This window comes from Daldinia decipiens (genome assembly GCF_022478715.1).
Source record: "Daldinia decipiens strain CBS 113046 unplaced genomic scaffold F4813scaffold_10, whole genome shotgun sequence".
Taxonomy (NCBI): Eukaryota; Fungi; Ascomycota; class Sordariomycetes; order Xylariales; family Hypoxylaceae; genus Daldinia; species Daldinia decipiens.
Window position 1 is genome coordinate 1 of NW_026054553.1, and position 25,822 is coordinate 25,822.

Genomic DNA, 25,822 nt, shown 5'->3' on the forward strand with positions numbered 1-25,822 from the left:
TGTCCCTTGGCCATATAGAATCGTATAGTAACGGGTCCGATCGTGATGCTTGCTGTCGAATTGAATATGTATAAGGATCGTGGTATAAGGATCGTCGTATAAGGATTATATAAAGGATTGTCGTACGGCTTTACCTCCCTTGCAATAGACTTGGCTGATCTTATTCCCTCTCTTATCCCGGTATCGTATAACCCTCGTAAATAACCCTCGTAATTAGGCTATTTGCCTCCCTTGATATCCTGATATTGACTTGAATAGGCCTTGATATTGACTAGGCTCTTGCCTCCCTTGTAATAGACCTGGTGACTTATCGATTAACTGGCTGGCTTGCCTCCCTTATAATAGACCTGATAACTTATCAACTAATTGGCTGGCTTGCCTCCCTTATTACTAACTTCTTGTAACTAATCGTCTCGTATACTAGATATAATATAACTTAAAAAGTATTATATACTATCCTTGAATAATCTAAAACATAACCTTAAACGTAGTAATTACCAATACTCTTACCAACCTTATCCCCGTAATCCTTTTACGTATTTAATAAAGCCACCTTTTATTTCCTAATATTTGATTAGTTGAGATGCGTTATGGCCCTTACATATCTTGAAATTGATAATTGAATCTTAATATAATAATGCTTTTTGAATTGTATTATATCTCGTATATCTCAACTTAAGATATAAGAATATTGGTATTTTGGAGATTATATTAACTTAATTAATAAATAACGTAATTGTTGAGGTTATTAATAAAGTTGTAGATGAGGTTTTTAATAAGGTTTTTGATAAGGTTGTATTATATCGTATATATTAATTAATATATTAAAACATAATTAAATTAACTAATAGGTAAATATTTCTAAATAGGCTAATATGATTAATATAAGGTTTAAATTGTCTAATCAAATTATTTAGCTTATATTCAAACTATCGACTAAAAATATCGATAAAACTATTGTAAACTTAACTATTAATTAATATATCGTAGGCTTTATAAACTATGGGATCGTAAACCTTATTAATTATGGAAAATTACTTAATCAAGCCATAATAAGGTATTTTTAATAATAACGGTTTTTTTAAAATTGGTATTGCAGGTTTAAGTTATTAAGGATTGCTATTAAATAAGATTTAAATATCTTAACCTTAGATCAAACCTTATTAAACCTGATATCAAGGATTTTTAAATAATAAAACTGATAAAAAAAAATAACTTATATTAAAAATAGATGATACTATATAAAATAGATATGTGCAACCATAAATAATACTTATATTAAGAATATAATCATATGATCAAGGTTAAAGTCACTTGATACACTAGTACCAGTTTAATAATTATAATAAATTACTATTTTTTTTTAAAATTAAATTCGAAAGTGTATTAATATAGTAATAATTTATTAAGTATAATTTATAATATTTTTATATTAGATTTATCCTTATTTTTTTTTTAATTTTTATATTATAAAAAATGATAGCTATTTAGTTTTAATAATATTATATTTTATTTTGTTTTATATTAAAATATTATTTTATAATTATGTATATGTTTACGAAATATTAATGTTTAGGTATATTGTAAAAGAAGTAAATTATTGTTTTTCTGATGAGAATAGTGGAAAATACGGTATAAAATTATATTTGTTAAATTTTTGTTGTGTAGTATACGTTTAAAAAAAATTAAAACTTATTTTTAAAAATATTATATATTTTTTTTATATAATTGTTTTTATTGTTTTAAATTTTTTTAAAGTAATTTATAATTATTGAAGGGTATATTTTGTTAAGGACTTGTATTGGGAAAATATTATAGTAGGTTTAAATCTATTAATTACTAATGGATATGGGGGTTTAAACAGGGGGGTTAAATATTTATAAAAGCGGTGGAGTTATTTAAAAGGAGAAACTGTAGCTTTTGGTAGGTTAATTTTTTTTATTTGGTTTAATATTTAATAAAATTATTAACGTTATATATGGATTATTTGGTGGCGGTTTAAAAAGTTTAAACGTATTTTTCGTAATTGGAAAAAAGGGTTATGTTTGGTTAATTTTATATTTAGGGTTATATTTTAAATTATATTTTTATTGTTTTATAAAGGGTACAGGTAATTTTTATTAGGTTAATAAAAGAAAGGGAAGGGGGTTGGGTAATATTTAAATACCGTTTTGGTTATTTTATTGGGGTTGTATTAATTATTATAAATAATTTGGTATATTTTATGGTGGCGGGTTAAGGTTAGGTATATAGGAAAGGGGGGAGGGGAGGTATGTTAGAAGTAATGGTTGGTTAAGAAGTTAAAAAATAAATTTTAATTATTAAATTGGTAGTAAAATGTTAGGAATTGATAATAATTAATTAAAGGTAAAGGGTAATATTTATTTTAATTATAAAATAAGTGATATATATTGTAAGTTAGAAAGGGGTAAGGTTTAAGGCGTGATATTTTATATTAAAACTTATTTTATAAGTGTAATTATATATATTAATGTTTATAGGTTAAAGATTGTTTAATATTATTGTGTTAACGTTTATAATTATATAAACGCGTATGTAACGGGGTATATTAATCCTTTTTTAGTCTTATAAATCAAAACTTTTTATGTTAATGCGTTAAATTATTTTACCTTTATTATTTTTAATTTAATAATATTTTATATAAATAAATTATATAATAATATAAAATTAATAAATATCTTTATATAATTAATATTATATTTTTTTATATAAATACTTCTTTATATTAATACGTTTTATAATGTTAATTATAATTATTTCGGTAATATTTTAAAATTATTTATTATAAATTTTTTAAATTATTCTTAATATTTAACTATTACTTTTTTAGTTAAGCGTATATATAATATCTTATTATTAATAGTTTTAAAATTTATTAATATAAGGAATATTTATATTGTTTTTTATTTGGGCGTAACTATTTAAAAATTGATTTTTTCCTATTATATTATTATGTAATTAAATATTATGTTAAGTATGAATATTTGATTAGGGAGATAGCTTAAAAGCTTATATAATTTGTTTATATTTTTTTATTTAATAGGATTATATATGGTATAAGTTTGTATTTATATTAAGCTTTTTACTTATGTTTTTTAAGATATGATAGGAAAAATTAATGATATAAATAATGATAATTTTGTAGATAAAGGGTTTAAATTGTAATAGTTTATTAAAAATATAAATAGATTGTATAAAAAGGTAAAATTATAGCTTATTATAAATTATGGAAGTAATATAAAGAAAGGTATTAATATTATTTATGTTATTACAATAAAAATCTTTAAATTAAAATAATAGTAATTTTTTTAATTTTATTAATTTGTATTATTATTGTTTAATAATATTAATTAATGTTGGTAAGTACGTATATAAATAAAAATAATAATAATAATAATAAAGTAATAATAAATAAATTAATGGTATTAAGATTGGTATATTAAGATGTTTAAGGAGGGAAGAATTTATTTAAGGTTAATTAGGTATAATATATTCTTATATTTTAATAATAATGGATATTTAACCTTTTTATCCAGTAAAATTGGGTATTTTATCTTTTCTTCCTTTATTTACGATAAAGGCATCTTATTATTAATAAGGTGCCTTTATGTCAATGTTATACGACCATTATAATTAATCTTTCCAAATTTATAAATAAATTATTTTTTAAATAATTAATTATAACAATATAAATTATTATTATTTTTTACTTATTTATATATATCTATTAATTTTTAACTATATAAAAAAAATTTTTAATCCAAATTACCATTTCTTAAAAATCTAAATCTTTTTTTATAAAATAATTATAATAATATTTTTAAATATAACTTTTTAATATTATTAAATAAACTTCGTAATATTAATATTATATAATTTTAATTTTTTAACAAAAATTTTTAAAAACTTTAATCTTTTCGTTAAAGATATTGTATTTCTTTTTATTAAATTTATACTTCCCGTTATTATACATCTTAATTAAATCGATTGAACTGGTGCTAGTGTATCAGATGACCTTAATCTTGATCATGTGATTATATTCTTAGTATAAGTACCATTTATAATCGCATATATCCATTTTACATAGTATTATTTATTTTTAATATAAGTTATTCCTTTTCATTATCAATTTCATCATTTAAAAGTCTTTGATATTAGGTTTAATAGGGTTTAATCCAAGGTTAAAACGTTTAAATCTTATTTAATAACAATTTTTAATAATTTAAACCCGTAATACCAGTTTTAAAAAGATTGTTATCGTTAAAAATGCCTTATCGTAACTTAATCGAATAATTTCCTACAATTAATAAGGTTTACAATCCCATAATTTATAAAGCTTATAATATATTAATTAATAACCAAATTTATAATAATTTTATCAATACCTTTAATTGATAATTTAAATATAAATTAAATAACTTAATTAAACAATTTAAGCCTTATATCAATCATATTAACTTATTTAAAAATATTTGTTTATTAATTAATTTAGTTATGTCTTAATATATTAGTTAATATATACAATACAATACAACCTTATTAAAAATTTTATTAAAAGCCTTATTTACAACTTTATTAATAATTTTAGTAATTATATTACTTATTAATTAAGTTAATATAATCCTTAAAATATTAATATTTTTATATTTTAAATTAAGATATATAAGATATAATATAATTTAGGAAGTATTATTATATTAAGATTTAATTATTAATTTTAAGATATGTAAAGGCTATAACGTATTTTAGTTAATCAAATACTAGGAAATAAAAGGTAGCTTTATTAAATATGTAAAAAGATTACGGGGATAAGATTGGCGAGAGTATTGGTAATTACCACGTTTAAAGTTATATTTTAAATTATTCAAGGATAGTATATGATGTTTTTTCGGTTATATTATACCTAGTATATAAAACGATTAATTATAAGAAGTTAGTAATAAAGAAAACAAAGGTTTAACTAACCAATTAATCGATAAGTTATCAGGTTTATTATAAGGGAAGTAAAAACTTAGTTAATATCAAAGCTTATTTAAGTTAATATCAAAATATTAAGGAAAACAAATAACTTAATTATAAAAGTTATACGATACCGGGATGAAAAAGGGAATAAGATTAGTTAAATCTATTACAAAGAAGGTAAAACTGTACAACAATCCTTTTATACAATCCTTATACCACAATCTTTATACATATTTAATTTGATAGTAAGTATCACAATTAGACCTGTTATTATATAATTCTATATAGCCAAGGGATATGATTTAATGATATCGGATACCTAATCGATCTTAATCAAATTGGTTGAATTACACGGCATATAAATTCATTTAGGATACGATTTAAAACTTAATAATACCCAAAATATTGGAAAGGTTATACCACAAGACTAATGATTAAAAGTTTTAATAGCCCTAATAGCTTAAGCAATACAAATTTTTTTTTTTAAGGCTTAAAATTTAATCCCCACTCGTATTGTTTTATTTCCTTTTTTTTTTTTCAAGTCCCAGCCCTTGTTTTGTGGGTCGAATTTAATCTTGTGGCTTTAATAAAATTCGAAGGAAAATTATGAACTGGTGTTGGTGTATTAAGTAACTTTAATCTTAATCATATGATCATATTTTTAATATAAGTATTATTTATAATCGCATATATTTATTTTACATAGTATTATCTATTTTTAATATAAATTATTCCTTTTCATCATTAGTTTCATCATTTAAAAGTCCTTGATATCAGGTTTAATAAGGCTTGATCCAAGGCTAAGACGTTTAAGTCTTGTTCATAATAAAAGCTTACGGTAATATTATTTATTATTCCAGAAATGCTTAATAACTATTTGGAAAACCCAACATCGAATTATTATTTTAGGAATTAAACAGTAAATAATTATTAAGCAGCGCATAATTACTTAAAAAAATCAGTTTTAAATATAGATTTGGAAAAAACATTTTTTAATATCCGTTTTATAGGATAAAGATTTAAAGCAGTAATTTTAAGTAAAAATTTTATAAATATAAATTTAAAAAAAAAATATAAAATAATATATTAAAAATTATTAAATTATTTCCTACCTGTATTATTAGCGGTATTTTTTTATAATAAACCAAAATATTATATCGTAAATATTATTATTACTATTAAACTTTATAAAAAATACCATTTATAATATTAATTATAATATTAATCTCCATACCGCTAATAACGTTTTCGCTTAAATATTTTACGTAATTATTATTTATTACGCTTAAAATCCTTATTACGTTACTAATATCATTGGTTATCTTATTATAAGTAATAAAATAAATATTTTATAATAAATTAATTCTAATAACCTTATATATTTTTAATTAAATATTAATTATTATATTAATAATTATAATGTTTATATTACCGTATTTAATTTTCAAATTTTTCTATTTTTTTCCCCCGCAACAAATAAATTAACTTTTAAAATAAATATTTTAAAATAGTAATAAGTCATTTTTTTGCTTTTATTAAGTAAATATACCAGGAATTTATTAATATTAACTACTTCTAATAATTTTTTAAAAAAATTATTCTTTTTAAAATATATTCCATAATATACCAAATATTCTAACATCAATAATCGTAAATTACAATATATTTAATCGAAATATACCTTCTTCCATCCCCGAAAATCTTTTTAAAAAATCTTCCATAATTCTTTGTTACATACGTTATACCAATACACCATAAAACTTTCCGTACAATACATATTAACATTATTTTTTATAACTTCAACAAATTTAAAAAAGTTAAATTCAACACCTCTTTTACTATTTATAATATATTTTAACTATTACTAAACTATATTATCTATAATTGTTATAACTTTTATTATATTATTTTTAAATACATAATAAATACAAATTTCATTCTATTAAAAATACTTAAAACCTTTAAAATAACGCAATATTTTCCGCTATTACCTGTAAAAAAATAAAACTTAACGCTTTTACCTTTTTAACAATTTTAAGAATTTTTACTATCGTATAAAAAAAATAATATTATTTCTTTTCTTTACTACTTTATAATTAATTGGTTAATTAACTATTAATCAATATTAAATTAATTATATATTACATAATAATATAAAAAAGAATATAAATAATAATTGTATTCTAATTGGTTATACTAAGGTAAAAGAGGAGGGATTCTTCCGAATAGGGAAAGATATCTATTATATAAATGCGTAGGCTATGCGTGGGCAATATGTATAGGCATAACCCTAGTTATGTAACAAGGTCACGTAACCGTTATCCCAACAGGTATGTCGTATAGTGCCGAACGATCTACTTAATAGTCCACCCCCTTATTATCATTCCCTCCTACCATGAATAGCAACATCTGAAAAGGGCGTGATTAGAAGTGTCAATACCACAGCTCTAGAACTCTTGTAGATTGGTAAAGGTCTTCTTTAGCAGTTGGAAATCTCATTCGGGATACATATTGAATGTGACTCCTTAGGTCGTCTCATTACTAACAAAGAGAATTCTATTGACTAGGACGGACATTCGTCGGCTAGTAGTTACTGATAACAAATAGACAACACATCTCAGCATCCTATCAGTGAACTAACAGAGGTCATCAACTAACGAAAACCGTACAGATGACCCCGGGTGTGAATACGTTTTATCACTTTAGCCCGAAGTTGAAGGGTCAGAGCTGATCATTACCCCCCCTCGTTGCGGAAAACAGACTTGCTACGACAGAAGCGAATTCCAGTCCAAGCGAGAGAATCTTATACAGCTAAGCTTGAGGTTATTCAACAAAATCGAGAAGAAAAATAATAATATTAGGGGGTCAACATCTGCTCTGGAAAAGCTCACCAGCCAGCCGTCGACAACGAAGACAATCTTCATAATGATGCTGGGTTTCGGCAGGCACGCAAGCAGATGGGAACTGAATTCTCTATTCCCGTTAGCTCAAGGCCTTCAACGAACTTGATGGACATCCACGACCGGTACACCTGGTCTTGTAGCATTGCTTCGCTAACAGAGTCAGAGCATAGCTGCTGTATAAATAGGGTAGGAAAAGCTGGCAATGAAGTAACTATGGTCCTCAAAGGTTAGCAGAAGGCTATTGAAGAAGCACAGTGACGGGCGTTACATCAGAGCATTTAATGAATTGTTTAGGTAACTATGGAGTTCCCAAAGGACGCTGGCTTCAATATTGGGTTATTTACTACCTGTTTAGTCCGACTTGCATGAAGGGCTAGAGATGCGAGAATTCCGCCCTTCTTCGATCGATGAGTGGTAATGGGGTAGTCCCCCTGTAAAGATGACCCCCTTTCTCTTACATTACCGCATATAGTAGGGGAGTGGAAGGGACGTGGGAAGAATATGGAATAAGGTTACAAAGCGCTTAGGACGGCGCAGCTCTGGTCTATACAATAAACTAAGCCCTCTTTTAATCCCGGAAAATCTGACCCTCCTGATCATGTGGAAGTCATAACTATCACCACAGGTGGCACTATCCTCAACCTATATACACAGTATGCTTCCCCTGTAGACGACAGCAGTTTTGAATACCGCCGATATCCCATAAAACCAACAAAACCTGTTGGCTCTCGCTAAAAGCTTAAGTAGAGCTTTCCGATGTAATAAAACGTATATGAACATAAGAAACATCGGAAACGAAAAGCTTTGTCGTAGGGGTCATCGTATGAATCACTGAGATGAGATCCAGGAGAGGAAACTATTGGGTGCACCACGCAAAAAACACCATATTTTTTTTTTGTCAATGCTCTGCCAATTATCTTGATGGGTACCTATCAATCTTAATATGTAGGTACATACCTACCTAACCTAGTCACCTCTCAGTCCCCTATTCCCCCACCAAACTTCGCCTATTTCATACAACCGTAAAATCTAGAATCTAGTACATGAAGGCTAATTAAAAAGATACAATATATATGTTAAATCTAAATTAATTTTATTGCTATTAGTTGTTTATTTATAATTCTTTCCAATCTTTTTGCTTTGTAGTAGCTGTGTAGGACTGACGCATAAGAATGGTACCTAAGCTATGGCTGTTAAATGCATTTTGTAAAGGTACCTAGACAGTTAAATACGGACAGGTAGTTACATACATGTAGGTACTTAAGATGGAAGGTACTTTGTAAGAAGGTGTGAAAAGCACTGTGTCATGTATTTCAAAACCTCGACCCCCATTAGATAGAAGCTTTTAGCAATACAACATCCATCCGTCAAATTATAGGAGGTATGTACTAGGTACTACGTATTTGTTCTCCCTCCCAATCACCCGTGCAGCGTACACGTCTTGATAGTTCGGTATCGGGTTTTATATTATACTGTTAGTTTAACTCCAAGCGGCAAGTAAACATAATCTTAAGACTATGTCATATACGTGTATGATTTCCAGGAAGAGAGTTTGTAGAGAAGTTGAGCATGGGCCTAATTTTGCAGTAGATTTGGCGCTACCTTTGTTTTTAGGGTGTTGTAGCTATCTAGGTGCCTGGTAGGTAGTGGATTAGGCGATATTGCGCATGTATCTTATTAATCGATGATTTGGTAGTACATGTTGAAAGGTACATTCATGAATCAGTTACAGCACTGCTAATGCTAAGTACCTACCCTATCGGCAATAAGACCGCAAGCTAGAAGAGTACGTCAGACTACCTAACATGTCAAGAAGGGCTAGCTACATTGTAACAAGAACTAACCAATTTAGGATAGTTTGGTCATTGAACTTGTTGCTGACACTCGACTTACAGGTAACTTTACAAGCCGACCTAAACCCAACCAAACTCCATTCCAATTCATAGTCCGTCGCAGTCCACAATCCACCAACCCGCTATCCATTTGCAATCCGCAATCCACACCGACGACAAATCGACAAATAGACAAATCGATAAATCCCACAACTCACGACCACCAACCAGTCAACTACTTCATTTACATAGCCCTATGTAGGTACAGGCACTGTAGCCGCCCACCTGACATACACTTGGATCAGTATAAGGGGAAAAAAGGTGCCAGCTCGCCCGCTTCCTTCAACACTCGTCCCCGTAACCGCCGAGTGCGGTCGTCCCGACTGTCAATGTTTCAAATCTCCCTATCACCATAAAACCGCATTTGCGATTCACTTCAATATCCGATATACCAAGTCTTCAAGATATCCAACTGTTAATTTGTCTAATATCGTATTGTATTGGGGAAGAGGAAAGCGCAGAGTCATTTGGGATACTTCGCGCGACGGTGACTATCTCAGGGGAGAAGATAACAAGAGAAGGCGTAAATCAGGACACTCATCTGAATTCACCATCCTCTTAGGATTAACTATATAAATTAACGTGGAACGAATCCACTTCAGATAAAACCCAAGGACAACCGTCCCACATCACCAGCATCTATCTCGTGGCGATCTCACCGCAACCTGTCAGGCCCCTCCACCGCATCAATCTCGACCCCCTTGAAACCCGAAATTCTCAGTATTTCCAACCAACCAAGTCTCTCGAATCGATACCACTCGTCCCGCCTGGACGTTTAGGTGCGGTTACTAACTAGAGCGTGTCTAGCTGCGGCGAGAGTCGTATGGGCTGAATAGTATGGCACATGCTCCGGCACTTTTACGGACGAACACGGCCCCCGTCTTCCCAGCCAACAACAATTACGGACCTATGTCGGCGTCTACTACGAGCAGCCTCCGCACAAGCCAGTTATCCGGCTCGACAGCCATCAACTCGTCGAATTCTTCGCTTTCATCTATGGTTCCTCCATCGAGTAACGGCAATGTGGTGCCCACCACCAATATTATCAACCAGAGAGCCGATGCCTCCAGGTCGCTATATCAGATCTGTATCGCGCTGAAGCAGCGACTAACTCGCGTCCCTGGTTTCGAGGTTCACCTCGATGCTTTACCACCAACCCACAACGAAGATGGCCCCGTGGAATCCCTATGGAATCTGCTGCGAACTGGAGTACCTCTCTTGACTATATATAACTGCTTGCAGCTAGAAAGCCCACTGGAGATCGATCCTACGGCCATCGAGACCAAGCGACCCAAATTAGCCGTATTCAAATTCCTCCAGGCTATTATGAAACGTCCCGAGATCCCCTCCGAGTCCTTTATGATCAGTGATTTGATGGGAAATGATACTACTGGTTTCGTCAAGGTATGACTTGTCCGTGTTGTCCGTTCGTCTACACAGAAGTCTGGCTCGCATATCAAACATGTATCATGAATAGGCAAGCTAACTTGCTCGATTAGGTTACCCAAATTTTGAATCATGTTCTGGACCTTGCCGACCAGCGAGGTCTACTTCTGCAGGTTCAAACGTATCAAGAGGAGAGTGGGCCGACGGTACCCGGGTCTCAAATGACATATCGCGACCATATCATCCAAGAACTTGTCGATACCGAGCGCAAATACGTCCAAGATCTGGAGAATCTACATGATCTTAAGAAAACCTTGGAGCAGAAGGGTGTGATTACCGGTGACATCATCCACCAAATATTCTTGAACATAAATTCGATATTGGATTTTCAGAGGCGATTCTTGATTCGTATCGAAACTACAAACACGATATCGCAAGATGTGCAACGATGGGGTGCGCCGTTTGTCGTATACGAAGATGCCTTCGATATTTATCAACCCTTCATTGCAAATCAGCGGAAAGCAGGCCAAATAGCGAACAAAGTCTTTGATAAGATTCAATTGGCTGAGCACCCTGTGTCGTTTGATTTTAACACATTGGACAGTTTCCTCCTGAAGCCAATGCAGAGATTGGTCAAATATCCTTTGTTGCTAGGGGTTGGTGACCCCCTTTCATATTTTGGATCTATCGATGCTAACTTATTTAGTCTCTCCTGAAAAAGTGCGAAGATGAAGAAGCCAAGGCCGACTTAGCTGCAGGTATCAAGGCAGCAGAACGAGTTCTTACGAAGGCAAACGAGGCAGTCAATCGTGACCTGCTAGATGAAGCTTTGGAAGAACTCACAAATAGAGTGGACGACTGGAAGAGCCATAACGTCAAGTCTTTCGGACGTTTGTTGTTGCACGGTGTGTATACTGTCATTACTGGACGTAGTGAGCAAGAAAAGGATGTAAGTCTTGCAGATACGATTTCTCGAATCCATAAGACGACACTGATGACAGTTCAGTATGAGATCTACCTGTTCGAGTGTATCCTTCTCTGCTGCAAAGAGGTGCAACCAAACAAAACCAAGGATAAGAAAGACAAGAATAAATCTGCGCCGAAGGTTCCGAATAAAAATAATAAACTGCAGCTTAAGGGGCGGATATTTATGACAAATGTGACCGAAGTCCTCTCGTTCGCAAAACCAGGTACGCAACGCAAAAATTCAACTGTAGAACTTAACCTAACCTAACTTGTCCAGGTTCATATACGGTGCAGATATGGTGGAAGGGCGACCCCGGCGTAGAAAACTTTATCATTAAGTTTTCTAACGAGGAAACGATGAAGAAGTGGGAGACGGGGCTGGTTTCGCAGAAGAAAGAACACGCACCGACCACAGCTATAAGCCCCGAACAGTCCACACCAGATTTTGCGTGGATGCGAAATCAGGGCGGTCTCGAGAATCCCTACGCTCAGCAGGACGACGATGAAGACGAGGAAGAGGAAGAAGCGTTGTCAGTACAAGTTACGCAACCGAGCCCGAGCGACAACTTCGGTGGCGTTCCGAATGGTGGCGTTATGAACCGCAATGCCTCAAGTACAAGTCTTAGGCAACGCTCTGCTACTGGAGAGAGTAATCTTTCGTTAGCAGGTATCGTTCGAGGGCCGCCGCCGCGCTTCCCTCTCCCGGCACCTCCAGGGCAGTTGAGTCTTCAAACACAAGGTGGTACGCAGTCGCCTAGTGCTCGTGTTATGGAGTCGTACTTTTCTCCCACAGCAGAGTCTCCTGCGTCGTCACGGACAAGCACGGCAAGTACCTTGTTTGCACCCACAAGTGGACAGCAGTACCCGTTCCCAAGGACCGGAACGCCTCAAAGCGGTTGGGAAGATAACAATCGTTACACTGCCCCAGCTTTGCCAAGAGCTCCCTCGAGAGATGGCCCATCACCGATGAATGGAAGGAATTCTGCCAGAACGGCTTCGTTTCAGCAGCAACGTAGCCGGTCTTATAGCACTCCGGACATCAATGCGCAGCCAAACGGACGTAGGACTAATAATAGCACCCCGGTCCCCGCCGTGCCTGGAATTCCATCCCATCTTCACCCTGCACATGACCCAAGCATCCCGCGATCTCAAACCGGTTCCCCCAGACAGGACATCCCTGTCCGTACCAGCACTCAGAGCCCAGGTGTACAGCGTGATGGAGGGACCTTGTCTCAATTCCCTACGCAACCTATCTATCCTCGACAAGCAACTCCAGCCTCGGGGACAACAACTGGAGGGACAGCACCTCCGACACTGAATATAGATAATAGACAGCCCGGGTCACCACCGCTGGGTACTGCTACGCAAGGCAACCCGCTCTCGAGTCCGGATTCGTCGATCCCCGCACAATTGAAAGTCAAGGTAAACTGCGATAGTGGGAACTATTTCACGCTTGTTGTTCCGTTCAATATCGCGTATCAATCTCTTAGCGACCGCATCGATGTTAAGCTTGCGCGATTCACAACCAGTTCAATTGCTAAGGGCACCCTGAAGCTGCGATATCGTGACGAAGATGGAGATTCTGTAACAATTGAAAGTGACGACGACATCCAAATCGCGTTCTCGGAGTGGGGTGAAGGTGCGCGCAATTATTCTGGCGGCGTTGGAGAAATAGAGCTTTTCTGCGTCGGAGAAACGAGTTGAGCCTTTCCCAGGAGGCTTGGCGATAGGACTCGAAAGGGACTTTCGACACGAAATCCCTACTAATACGGCGATAATTTATTCGCAGACAGCCGAGGCGTAATCCCGACACTGGTTGCATTGATATTGCTGTAGTGCCAGCACGCTCATAACAGACGATTCAATCTCGATACTACTTCTTACCCTTCAAATCTGCCAAACGTTCATTTTATGACTTTACGATTCTTGCACATATTTTAGATACCAGACCTTTTTTGGTCACACATGGATTGGCTTTGGGTCCTTGCCAGATGAAAAGGGGCCTCACATTCGTTCGCACGCTTTAGTGCTGCAAGAAAACTGTCAATCGTTATGGATTCGCTTCTCTTACAGAGCCCTTTTGCGGCTTAGTGAGCAATCATTTTTGGTTCGATCCGAATCTTATGTTTTACAACACATCCGACTATCATTACCGTATGAAGCGGCACGAGCTTTCAACGAGATTCAAGGGCTTTTACTGGGTTGGGTAGCATGGCTACTAGCCCATAGAGGGAGCCATAAGAAGGATAATCAGGTATTTCGGACTTTGGCCATTTTTGATAACCTTGCACGGGTCGGCGCTAGTTAAGAATGGATGGCGGTTCTGCTGTTTCGCACGTCTCACTTTGCAAACATGAAAGAGCAAGAGGATTGTTATAGCATTGTCGGGAGTAAACCTAGGGCTTCAAACTGAAGGTGTAATGCAGATCCGACATGACGTAGTTGATGGCCATGATGCCTTGAAGCATGGCGAGTGGCATTAGCGGGGTACCGCTTAGAGTGTTTAAAGGAGTAAGAGTTTGACAGCCAGCTACTTATATATAGGTGGATTGATGCTAAGATTTCCAAGCCGTTCTGTGTCTATATTATATGCATATTCGGAGCTTTCTCGATCTACCTAAAATACTCGTTTGAGCAGTATACTCAATGTTCTAACATGTGATTTATCTTGGTCTCGAACTAGCCCTACGAAAGATTTGCTTGGCTCATCGTAGGAAGTTGAGTGTCAACGGACATAGTCTTCCGCATTTTACCTATTTCGTCCGATTGGCTCTGTATTATTCTTCCCTTCTCAGCCAAATTAGTATACAGCTCTCCTTATACCCTGTTCAAAAAATTATTTATAGCTATGCAGCGTTCCATTGCCTTGAGCACAGTTGAGCCGTGTAAATTAACGGGTGGCGTTGTAGATATATATATATATCATCCACCTGTAAACCCGCTCTAAAGATCACTCATTATCGTCATCCAGGACTCGTAGTTTTGGTTTTATAATTTTATGGGACCAACTTATTATACTTCTACCGCCGCTTCAGCTTAGTAAATATTTATTAATAACCGGCTGCTCCTTATCAGATTTTCAGTCTCTACCCAGGCAAGAGGACAAGATGCGCCCATCTCTTGCCCACAGTCTCCTTTTAATCGCTGCCGCGGCGATTCCGGCGGCGTTGGCGAAGCCAGAGCAGATTCGCGCCGTGCAGTCGCCCATCTTCCATTACTATCTACAGGCGTACCCAGAGGACCGTATGTTCACCCCCCAGTCTCTATTCCTTATGACCCCCTTTCCTCTACTCTCAAGTTCCAAGCACGGCATGCGAAACTAACCGCCATTCTTCGGACAGCCGAGATACCGGTTATGGGCCCCGAGGCCAGCAGCGAATACTTCAACATCGGGGGCTGGATCCAGAGCATGAACACGTCGCTGTTCTTGAACATCGGAAACGACCAGACCTCGTACAAAACGTTAACCTTCGCGGAGGCGACTGTTACTGACGCCTGGGGGCTGGAGGTATCATTTCGAATTCCTAAGTATATTAAGCATGGTTACACGCCAATTTCTAACCATATCGCCATTAAATAGGGAGACACGATCATCACGAGCCAGGGCAGTAACTACGGCCGCCAGCTCAACTTCCTGGTTTGCAAGCTGACCGGCGACTACTGGCAAGTATACCTGCAGATGGGAAGCGAAACGCCCGCGGGAAGGACTTGCAGCAACTATCAGAGCTTGCATCTGCCCTGCCTATGCTGAAGCAAGTCTTGAGAAGCGGGGTGAGGGAGGAAGACTGTAAAATCTGGCTAAGGGTATATGGAGGTTACGGATCAGGGGGCGGAAAAACTTGTTCGGGTTTCCAGTAGTGTTGGCAATATTCGTAAGCTAGGTAGTCAAACGAATTGTACATAAAGTCCGGAGATGTCAATGGCTTTCGTTTAGCCAGTATTCTTTTGGTTGTATATAGGTACCTAACGCTTGGTTTAATATTTAGTGGCCTCCAAAGCTATATGGCCTACTGATGGATGTTATGTGCAACCCTGTGTTCAGCTCACATCAGACTGCGTATGCCTATTCCCTCCAGGATGGCATCTCTAACCTAATTGTACGTTTCTAGTATCAATTGGTTGATAACCATCATACTGGAGCCCCCGTTCAAATCAACCTAGAACGCCGGCTTATGCTTTGAACACTAGGAGTTGTTTCATTCCATAATCTTCCACCGTATCGTACAGAAGGGTGAAAGTATTTGTACCATATCTTCGTTTAGGGTGTCAAGATCTAATAAGACGTAGTAGCTTTTTCGACCACGGCTGGTAGTTGTCATATTCTCCCCTTTTAGAGCTATCATTTCTTTTTCTTTTGCGCGTAGGTAAGCCTATCCTTGAATCGCGAAAGATGGTAATTGATCTCGCTGCTCTTGGGCTTCGAAGGTTGTGGTCCATCCATGCAATTCCGCAAGGCCTGTTCAACCTGCGCACATCCAACGGTGTTATATCCTGCAGATGCCCAGCATGCTATGGAACATATTGGATTAGCTCAAGTATGATATTTCCATATTTCCATGAGAGAGGTATTTGCGCATACCTAAAACGGATGACATGAGAGCCATGCACGGACGCTCCCTTTGGCCATTCGGGTTGCGAACTCGGAGGACTTTCAACGGAGGAAGACGGATTGGCTTTTGTGATGCCGACATCTTGGAAGATCGAACACGGTACCGGATCCGGTATTTCCTATCCGGTCGTTGATACTTGCCGTCAATTGAAAACCGCGTGGGCCGAAACGAAGCTTTTGGTAAGGAAAAAAGAAATGCTAAGCTAGATCTAGCAAGAAAAAGAGTGATCACGTGTAATGATTTTTTTAAGTGCACAGGCCAAGGAAAGAGGCTCGTGTGGGTACCTTCTAATACTTCTATGGTGCCCGCTTCATGTCCTTGCCATTCGTCCTGCCGTGCTGCCGTGCTGCCGTGCTGCCGTGTCACATACCCAATACTAATCGTCTTTTTATTTTATTTTTTTATTTTTTTAGTGACTTGCTCGAATAAGGTTCCAACCTAAGCCCATCCGACGATCAAAAAGAGCAATCAGCATAGATCAAACATGATGATAATTTACTTCAGCCCACATCATTGGAGACATAACGAGGATCAGATATATGCATGTGCATCGCATACCCGCCCCTTGGACATGCTATTCGCACATTCGATATGATTGGCATACGACGTAGTACACGTAATCCTCCCCGTGGTGGATTTTCGTGATAGCGCGCATCAACGACAGGGAGGGAACCTCGTCGAGGGCTTGCTTACACGACATCGATTGCTCCGAATTCTGGCCGCGATATCGGCACCTCTCTTCTCTTTTTAGAGAATTGGCCGTTGTTGGGTCTCACAAGCAAACGGTATCGAGCTGTCGGGAACTTGGACAATTTACACTAGGGAGCTACTATACATCATCTAGGTCTTTCAAGGATCTCGACTAGATCGAACGATTCATTCCTAGATTGTGAGAGATTTATGAATCTATTTAGATGCCAAGTCGAGTTTAAGAAGCTTGTCGTCAGTTAAACAGTCTAGTGGACTTTCTACTGCGAGTTTACACCATAGATATCGTCTATAGCAGATGCCCTATACCTATAATGACCAGTGATCACCGGGTAACTTGTTGCCAACTTCTACTTATGGTTTCTTGATGTCATGAGCTGATTCGCCTTCTAAATAGATCTCATGTTCTAGTTATGTAGTCGCCATGTCTCGCTTCTAGAGGCGGGATCTAGAGGCGGGATCTCCAGTACCCCTAGTGAATCCCGCCTCCGGCTTATGGTCGTATGAAAGTCGCGCAAAGCTGAAGATCTTTCAACGTCAAATCCTGCTCCTACGTCTCCACCAGCTACGGTCTCGACGTGATGTTAGCCGAGCCATTGGAATGCGCCAACAAGATCAAGAATACGATCCTCCATCGGCGTCAAGCTTAGTGTTTGTTAGCTCACGTAGGTCATGCTTTGATCCTCGGCTGATGGGTACTGATTGATAAGATAATTTCTGTTAGCGTCCCGTCTTTCCTGTACTGGTACCACTTAAATCGGCTAGTGCACCTAATCGAGGTTGGTCCAGCTAGGTCCCTTGAATGTTGGTGGGTCGCTAAGTTCACCTGGAATGCCCGAGGAACCTTCCCTCTTCGGAGCTGAATTTTTTTATCAACTCGTAAACTATGCTTTGTTCAGGCTTCCCTTCTCAGCTTAAGCATAGGTAAGTACGGACGATTTGTGGGATGATTTTACGTAATTGACCTCCATCTTTTTAAACATAATAGATCAAAACAGAGCAGAACAAAGTGGGATTAAGAGGTATCTTTGATCTTTTCTAGCCATGGCATGCTCCTAGCTTCGAAGTAGCGTCCGGTAGAGTATACCCTCCTAGGCATGGGATTTATGCTTGATCGTTGTTTATTTTTGAATCTCAAATCATGGACTATACCATGTATGTCTCTTAGGTACTTTCAGGCATGGCATAGCAGCTTAGGTACCCTCCACTCAGGTACTTGGGATAGCATACCCCACTCTTTTAGTTACTACCCGCATGTGGTTGCCCTCATGGTGGCACGGCCAGACCCAGAGATCAAGGTTAGCTAGGGTGCTTCCCACTTATCAATCTCCGGTACGGTAGGAGCGCCTACCTGATCAAAACGCCCATCAGATAAATAAAAGGATAGGTTAACCACCCAAGATCTCTTCTTTTCATTCATCCAGCCAGCCAGCATTATTGCACTTCTCGGCCGAGGATCTCTCTCTCTCTCTCTGTATATATCCTTATGTACATATAAGAGCAGATAATAGCTTGTCGCTTGGTGTACGTTGCATTGCAATTGTTTAAATTGCTGGCCATTGCCTATGCTACGACACGACTGGCTTATTATCAATACTAGTTAGTCCACGGAAGTTGTTACGCTGTGTTTGTATCAAGTCAGAACCACCACTTGATCGACTAGGATTACTCGAATCCTTCACCCACAATGATGAGAGGACCGCTCGCTCGGTTCGCTCACCCTACTGAGGTGCCGGTGGAGGAGAAATCCCACCAGGCGAACGATAAGGAAGGTGGCGTCGTCGATAACCAAACTCGGAATAGTGAGAATGATACCGATATCGACGCCATCGACAGCCATGCTCAAGCCGGTGTCCAGAAAATCGAGGCCACAACCAAGGTCTGGACCATGTCTAATCTCATATTAGCTTATGTCTTGTAAGTCACTACTAGACCGTCTCTTTTATTTCCATGTCTTATAGGTTAGGTAAACTAATGATGTCTATAGCATCTGGATTATCTACTTTGTCGACTCTATGCAACAGGGCATGGGGTCTCTTTTGACCCCCTATGTTACTAGCTCGTTTGCCCTCCATTCGTTGACTGCCACAACAGGCGTTATGTCTAATATCATTGGCGGCGTTTCAAAGCTCACTCTAGCGAAAATATTGGATATCTGGGGTCGGCCTCAAGGTTTCTTGGTCGTAGTTCTTCTAATGACCGTTGGCCTTGTCATGATGGCAGCATGCAACAACGTCGAGACTTATGCAGCTGCACAGGTGTTCTATTGGGTTGGGTAAGTACTGGCTTCCCGAAAATCCTTCAGTAACCTATATATTAACCCTTTTCAGATACAATGGAGTTAGTTACTCCCTCTCTGTTTTCATCGCCGATACTTCACACCTGAAGAACCGAGCCCTAATGTTGGCGTTCGTCTCGTCTCCCTATATTATAACCGTATGGATTACCGCTCCCATGGCCGACAGCGTCCTATATGGTATTGGCTGGAGATGGGGATTCGGAATTTTCTCCATCATTACTCCAATCATGTGCCTTCCTCTATTCTTCTTGTTTACCTGGAACTACCAAAAGGCAAAGAAGGCAGGATTGGTTATCTACACCCCGAGCGGCCGCACAACATGGGAATCGATCAAATATTACTTCTGGCAGTTTGACGTCATCTGCCTTGTTCTTATTTCGGGTGGCTTTGCGCTCTTCCTGCTTCCTTTCAATATCTACTCTTATCAGTACTATGGCTGGAAGGACCCCCTGGTCATTTGCTTGATCATATTTGGTGGACTGCTTCTCATCGGAGCTGTGGTCTGGGAAAGATTCTTCGCACCAGTCAAGTTTATGCCTTGGGAGCTCCTCAAAGATCGAACCGTCCTTGGAGCTTGCATTCTCGCCGCTGTTCTGTTTGTTGAATATTACATCTGGACTGCCTACTTCAGCTCCTTCCTCCAGGTTGTCCTCAACCTGGATGTAACCCAAACTGGTTATGTCGGCAATATCTACAGTCTTGGATCCTGCTTCTTTTCCTTCATAGTAGGTATTCTGATCCGTTGGACTGGTCGTTTCAAGTGGATTGCCCTGTACTTCGGTGTACCGGTCACAATTCTCAGCATTGGCCTACTCATCCACTTCCGACAGCCTGGTACTTACCTTGGTTGGATTATCATGTGCGAGATCTTATACGCCTTCGCCGGTGGTGCCTGCGTTATTTGCGAGCAAATGGCCGTTATGGCAGCAGCAGCTCACCAACACGTCGCCGTTGTCCTCGCCATGGAGGGTATGTTCAGTAGCGTCGGTGGTGCTATTGGAGGCACTGTTTCTGCAGCCATCTGGACAGGCGTTTTCCCCAACGCACTGGCCAAGTACTTGCCTGCAGAGTCTCAGGCAAATCTTACGGATATCTACGGCCAACTTCCAATCCAACTCTCATACCCTGTTGGTTCGCCGACTAGGGATGCAATTGTTCTAGCCTACGGTGATGGCCTAAGGTGGATGTTCGTCGCTGCTACGGCCATTACTGCGCTAGGCCTTGTTTCTGTCGCATTCTGGCGGGATATCAAAGTCAAGGACTTCAAGCAGGTCAAGGGTCGTGTAATTTAAAACATATACATGAGGCTCGGGGCATTTAGTTTTCTAGCAGTAAAACAAAAGGGGTATGATGCATGGTTTAGCAAGGGGATTCCGGTTTTCGCATGGGTTGTGGTGAATTGAGAATGAGCGGACGAGTTCGACGTGTAAGATGATGCGGTGATATAGATATGGGATACCGCTGGTCCACTGAATCACGCTTATTTCAAATGATTAATGTTCAATAAATAAAAGGCTCTCTAACTGTACATGGTTATACACTTGTGACTATAAATTTCATCCTTTCATACGAGATACTTGATAGTCTAGATCAAATCAATTGGGTTTACTCCTATTATAGGTGCTTGTGCAACGCCGGATATAAGTGGGACACATACATGTACCTAGACCAGGTAAGTACTGTAGAGCTCAGTACTGTACTGCCTAGCCCAGCCGTCGTGTCGGCCCGTTACAGGCGTCTGTGGGGTTGACATCAACTAAGCTTCAACTTTCAACGTGAACATCAACAGCTCTCAAACCCTATTTGCCCATACTACAAGCATCCATTATAAATCCCACTTCACTTATTTTGATTAATACTTCTCTATTAACTTGCAGGTGTTGCTTCTTACTTCCAAGTTTTCAACCTCAGCCGCAAAAGAGGTTGCTACCGATAGACAATATGCGGGAACTTTTCCTCACTGCATCCGTCAAGGATTCAGATTTCGCAATGGCTTGCGCAGTCCTACAAGGTTTGACGTGGATGAACGCCCGTCACACCGTCCACCGTATTCTATTCTTCCATGGCCAGCCACAGCCGCAGCCCCTAAAAGTCACGCGCGCTTTCCAGCAATCACGCTTCTTGCAGCTCTGGAAAGATCTAAGTAGCCAATTAAATCGGTCATCATATGTTATTCAACTGGCCTACGAACTTGTACCAGATAGGGATTTCGGCAAAGAAACTAATATGGAGTTCAATGCTTTACCTGGCACTTTGCGGTGGACAGATCTACCAGACCCTCTTCGAGACACACCAGTAACGCAAAGAAAGAAGATTGAGATTCCAGAGCAGAATAGTCTTCCGACGGCTCTCACTGACAACGGCTTCCAGTATGTCCTACTTTTACATTAGCTAAGTAGGTGATAAAACCAGTACTAATGAATTATTGTTAGGTACAAGAATGAAATTATTCAGGAGAGCTACTCCTTCGTCAGGGAGAATGTCGAATTCGTTTTCAGCAGATACTATCACCTTCCAGAATCTCAAGGGCGGCCACTGGCTGCTCTCCCTCCCTGGGCCGATCTCCGGCCAGTAGATCCGGCACAGAAATGGGTGTTGAATGTGAAACTGAATGTCATTGATGACAGCCAGCCGGAAAAGGTGAAGAAAGCAAATGGGGAGCTCTTAGTTGTTAAGGCAGAGCTTGAGAAGATATTTGATTTTAAGGCTGTTGACCGGAGGGTCTTCGACACTAGGATTGCACCGCCCCCTGTAATACCTGGCCGAGGATAGAACAGCTTTCATGCTGTTGGTACAATTGCCAGCCTGGTCTAAGAAGGCGTGTCATCCCGATGGCGGCTAAGGCCCCGAGATTCTCTACGAAGAAATGCAAGATGACTGAGCTGGTACGGAACACCAAGGCAATGGACACATATAAAGGGGGTAGTCCTTCTGCAAAAGATATAGAGGGAAGGGGTATCAAGGATATAACATGCGCCCATGTAGTCGACAGATGGACATGGCCACGCGGTGTTAATACATATTACATCTGCCTAAGGTAACTTAGCATTTCCTCGGAACCTAGCCGTCCAGTTTAATGGGAGAAAACATGCCCAATAAAGGAATCATTACTTTTGTGCACATTTATGGCCGCTAGGAGGTACCTAGGTAGTACGCAAGCTGAACTGGACGTTCATGTCTCAACAATATCGTTGCCCTGTTAAATTTCTGTGATGACAACTTCTATATCAAAAGAAATATAATTCAACTGGACTTTATTTTTTATATTGTAAGATCTAATTATTTAGTATCCAAGTTAGTGCGCTTAAACACACATAGATACCTAGGTAACTAATCATTCATGTACCATCTTGACCATCAATGTTGCACTTTTGTGCATTCGTACCTGCCCCAAGTTTATTTGTTGACTATTAGCAAGCGTGACTCTAGATGTTGCTTCGTTGCTTCCGTAACAGGGACATAGTAACATGCGCCAGTTGGAGGCACATTTCAGTTTCTTATTTCAGGTAAGAACGATGGGGTGATATTTTACCTCATCCTTAATACATGAATCATTGATTCTTATTTTCTTCTTTCCAAGTCGGCAGTCGCTCCTTCTAATATCGTACTTACCACCTGGCCAATATATAAACTTTCTACAGCAAACAATACCTGATTCCTTAACAACACTGGTTTTCTTACACTTTCCTGATCCTCATCAAGACTCTTTTCCCTATCCCTAAGTCATCTCAAATGGTTAGGTTTCCTCGACCTTGCCGATTTATCTCTTCTGTCTGGGTCATCTTGATAATATTTCCATTCACCACAGGCCGAGATGTCTTACAACAACAACAACACCAACGGCAACAGTGCCAGTGGTGGAGAGCGAGCCCTTACACCTCCAGAGACCATTAGCCTTCCACCTCTTCCCTACTATAATCCCAAACCTGTTCACGGCAACTATCCACCCCACCAAGTTAGACCGGCACAAAGCTTGAAGCCTCCTAATCTACATACGGGATACGTATCGGCGAACCAACCTCCTGGCCCTCCGAAAGGGTCCACCGCTTCACACTTTGGACAGAGAACTACCGGTGGGTTAATAATTTCAGGGTCGGTTCCATCAATACAGGCTAACAAGTATCATTTAGCACCGCCTCCTGGTCTCCCGGCCCCGACACCTATGGCGCCTATAGCACCCATGGGTCCAGGCTTATCAGCTTATATAAACCCGAACTATGCCTCTCAGATGCCTTATGGCGCTCGCATGTCCCCTTCTCACCACCCTGAGACGATGCCAAACAGCACCACCAGCCCTCAAACATCTCGGGTTGTCCTCCCGCCTTCGCAAGGACACCAGAACCACTCCAACTCTCAAACGCCCACTCGTCCCCAAACCAAAGGTCAAGGTATTGGTACTACATCTCCTCCCGGCATCATCCCCAGCAGTCGCCAGATGATCACCGATCCGCGCCAGAACGTAGTCAGCAGCCCCACTTTCAACAACTACTATCTTCCTATGCAGGCGCGAGACTACCAGAACCCATACCAAGGAAAGCAACCACAGATGGCGCAGCCTCACATAAGTAGTCCTTCTCATGCCGTGACTCCCCAGGAGCCGAAGCCAACGCTTGACAGGCACGCCCGCCAGAGAATCCTCGACGAGCAAGCCAAAAGCTTTTCTGAGGAAGATGATGCCGCATTTTACCCACACAAGGACTAAACGTTACAGAGAAGACGTAGTAGGGATGGGGCTCTGCGTCCCGATAATATTCCTCTTTCACTCGAAGGGTTCATTACTGAGGGGCAGAGTGTTTTTGGGACAGGAAAGTCTTGAGAAAATGCGGAAAATTAAGAAGATTGAGTTTTGTTCATGGGAGTTTATTTGGTAGTGGCTGCAGTCCAGAAAGGAGTCCACGGAGCAGGAGGGAATAAAACGATAGGCCAACATAACCGCCGCGACACGCCTCTTTGATTCTCATCTACGGGATTCTATAGAATAATTTGCCCAGGACATGGTTTGCGTGGTTTTTCACTTTTCCTTTAAGCATCTTAAGATGCATATCATGCTGTAATTAGTTCTTTCATGGCCCCATGAGGTTCGTTATAGACAAAGAAATGCATTTCTCCTTTCCATACTACCTTCCAATACTAAATGTAAACATGTTAAATATTTAATTACTCATAATGCCCCTTTTGTAATAAGGTATTTCAGTTTAATGAGACTGCGGCTGCCCATGTACTCCACGCACGTATTATTTAGGAGCCTTTATTCCCCCTTTTCAGTTTTCTTGTTTGCTGCTAGTATCTAAGTTCATTATAGTGTCGAAAATTTCCTCAGATATTCGAGTTCTCTCTGAGGAATCACCAATATTTGCTCTTCTACAGGTAGTTTGGATCTTATCATAAATAGTTTGCGATATTTAATGCTCTCAGGGGATATCAGGAATTTCCACATTTTGTCCACGTATCATCTTTTTCCAATTATCTATGGATTCAAGCGAAGTGATGGCAGGTGTTACACTTAGTCATTACCTATATAGCAACGAGGTAATAGCCATTATCACGACCGCAGCTGGGATAAAGCACCAAATCGAATAGCTCTAAGAGAGTTGCTTATATTTATCAATGAAAACAATATTGAAGGATATGTGTGATTTGGGTTTATAAAAACATAATCCGAACTATCTTTATGTTATTAGTGAGGATATCACGACTGTTGCAGGAGTCAGATCCTTTTATATTATTATATATAAAGAGCCTTACAACCTGCTACAGAGATCTGATGTTCTGAGTTCCTTATAAAATCTCCATCAATAGATGACAACTGAAACAAGCTTCATGTCCTTGCAGGCGTGGTACAGAACGGCTTAAAGCAAACCTATGACGCCTCAGGAGATAGCCCCCGAGTACTAATATTGCACCGAACATGAGCTCACCCGGAGGAGCCAACAGGAACGGCTGGAGTATTATTACCTATATATCCCTTTTAAGGTTATATTTGCAGGATATCAGAAAACATCATACGAATGCATATTAGTCTTGAGATAGCTCTGTACCCTGTATACCCCTGGGGAGGTAGACGAGGGCTATTCC

General features: G+C 38.6%; 7 protein-coding genes across 7 annotated transcripts; 6 read left to right on the forward strand and 1 right to left on the reverse strand.

Moving 5' to 3' along the window:
- Positions 1-7,412: 7,412 nt before the first annotated feature.
- On the forward strand, positions 7,413-8,768 carry F4813DRAFT_353754 (uncharacterized protein). The gene has a single exon (XM_049242675.1). It carries the CDS (start codon positions 7,941-7,943, stop codon positions 8,115-8,117), a length of 177 nt encoding a protein of 58 aa, XP_049101031.1. The 5' UTR covers positions 7,413-7,940; the 3' UTR covers positions 8,118-8,768.
- A 1,607-nt stretch (positions 8,769-10,375) lies between these two features.
- Positions 10,376-14,536, forward strand: F4813DRAFT_21080 (Pleckstrin homology domain-containing protein). Its single transcript, XM_049239667.1, has 5 exons — positions 10,376-11,182; positions 11,278-11,820; positions 11,871-12,113; positions 12,171-12,354; positions 12,408-14,536. The coding sequence occupies exons 1-5, from the start codon at positions 10,616-10,618 to the stop codon at positions 13,832-13,834; spliced, it is 2,964 nt and encodes a 987-aa protein (XP_049101032.1). The 5' UTR covers positions 10,376-10,615; the 3' UTR covers positions 13,835-14,536.
- On the forward strand, positions 14,537-16,201 carry F4813DRAFT_21075 (uncharacterized protein). Its single transcript, XM_049239666.1, has 3 exons — positions 14,537-15,373; positions 15,472-15,638; positions 15,711-16,201. Exons 1-3 carry the CDS (start codon positions 15,238-15,240, stop codon positions 15,879-15,881), a joined length of 474 nt encoding a protein of 157 aa, XP_049101033.1. The 5' UTR covers positions 14,537-15,237; the 3' UTR covers positions 15,882-16,201.
- On the reverse strand, positions 16,090-16,920 carry F4813DRAFT_21067 (mitochondrial ribosomal protein 10). Its single transcript, XM_049239664.1, has 2 exons — positions 16,710-16,920; positions 16,090-16,639 (listed from the first exon to the last, which is right to left on the reverse strand). Exons 1-2 carry the CDS (start codon positions 16,819-16,821, stop codon positions 16,470-16,472), a joined length of 282 nt encoding a protein of 93 aa, XP_049101034.1. The 5' UTR covers positions 16,822-16,920; the 3' UTR covers positions 16,090-16,469.
- Positions 16,921-18,945: 2,025 nt separating this feature from the next.
- F4813DRAFT_21112 (MFS general substrate transporter) lies at positions 18,946-21,336 on the forward strand. The gene is made up of 3 exons (XM_049239672.1): positions 18,946-19,365; positions 19,436-19,723; positions 19,779-21,336. The coding sequence occupies exons 1-3, from the start codon at positions 19,136-19,138 to the stop codon at positions 21,037-21,039; spliced, it is 1,779 nt and encodes a 592-aa protein (XP_049101035.1). The 5' UTR covers positions 18,946-19,135; the 3' UTR covers positions 21,040-21,336.
- A 179-nt stretch (positions 21,337-21,515) lies between these two features.
- On the forward strand, positions 21,516-22,995 carry F4813DRAFT_353762 (mediator complex, subunit Med18). Its single transcript, XM_049242676.1, has 2 exons — positions 21,516-22,116; positions 22,180-22,995. Exons 1-2 carry the CDS (start codon positions 21,689-21,691, stop codon positions 22,517-22,519), a joined length of 768 nt encoding a protein of 255 aa, XP_049101036.1. The 5' UTR covers positions 21,516-21,688; the 3' UTR covers positions 22,520-22,995.
- Positions 22,996-23,767: 772 nt separating this feature from the next.
- F4813DRAFT_353763 (uncharacterized protein) lies at positions 23,768-24,713 on the forward strand. Its single transcript, XM_049242677.1, has one exon. It carries the CDS (start codon positions 23,910-23,912, stop codon positions 24,447-24,449), a length of 540 nt encoding a protein of 179 aa, XP_049101037.1. The 5' UTR covers positions 23,768-23,909; the 3' UTR covers positions 24,450-24,713.
- The last annotated feature ends 1,109 nt before the right edge of the window (positions 24,714-25,822 follow it).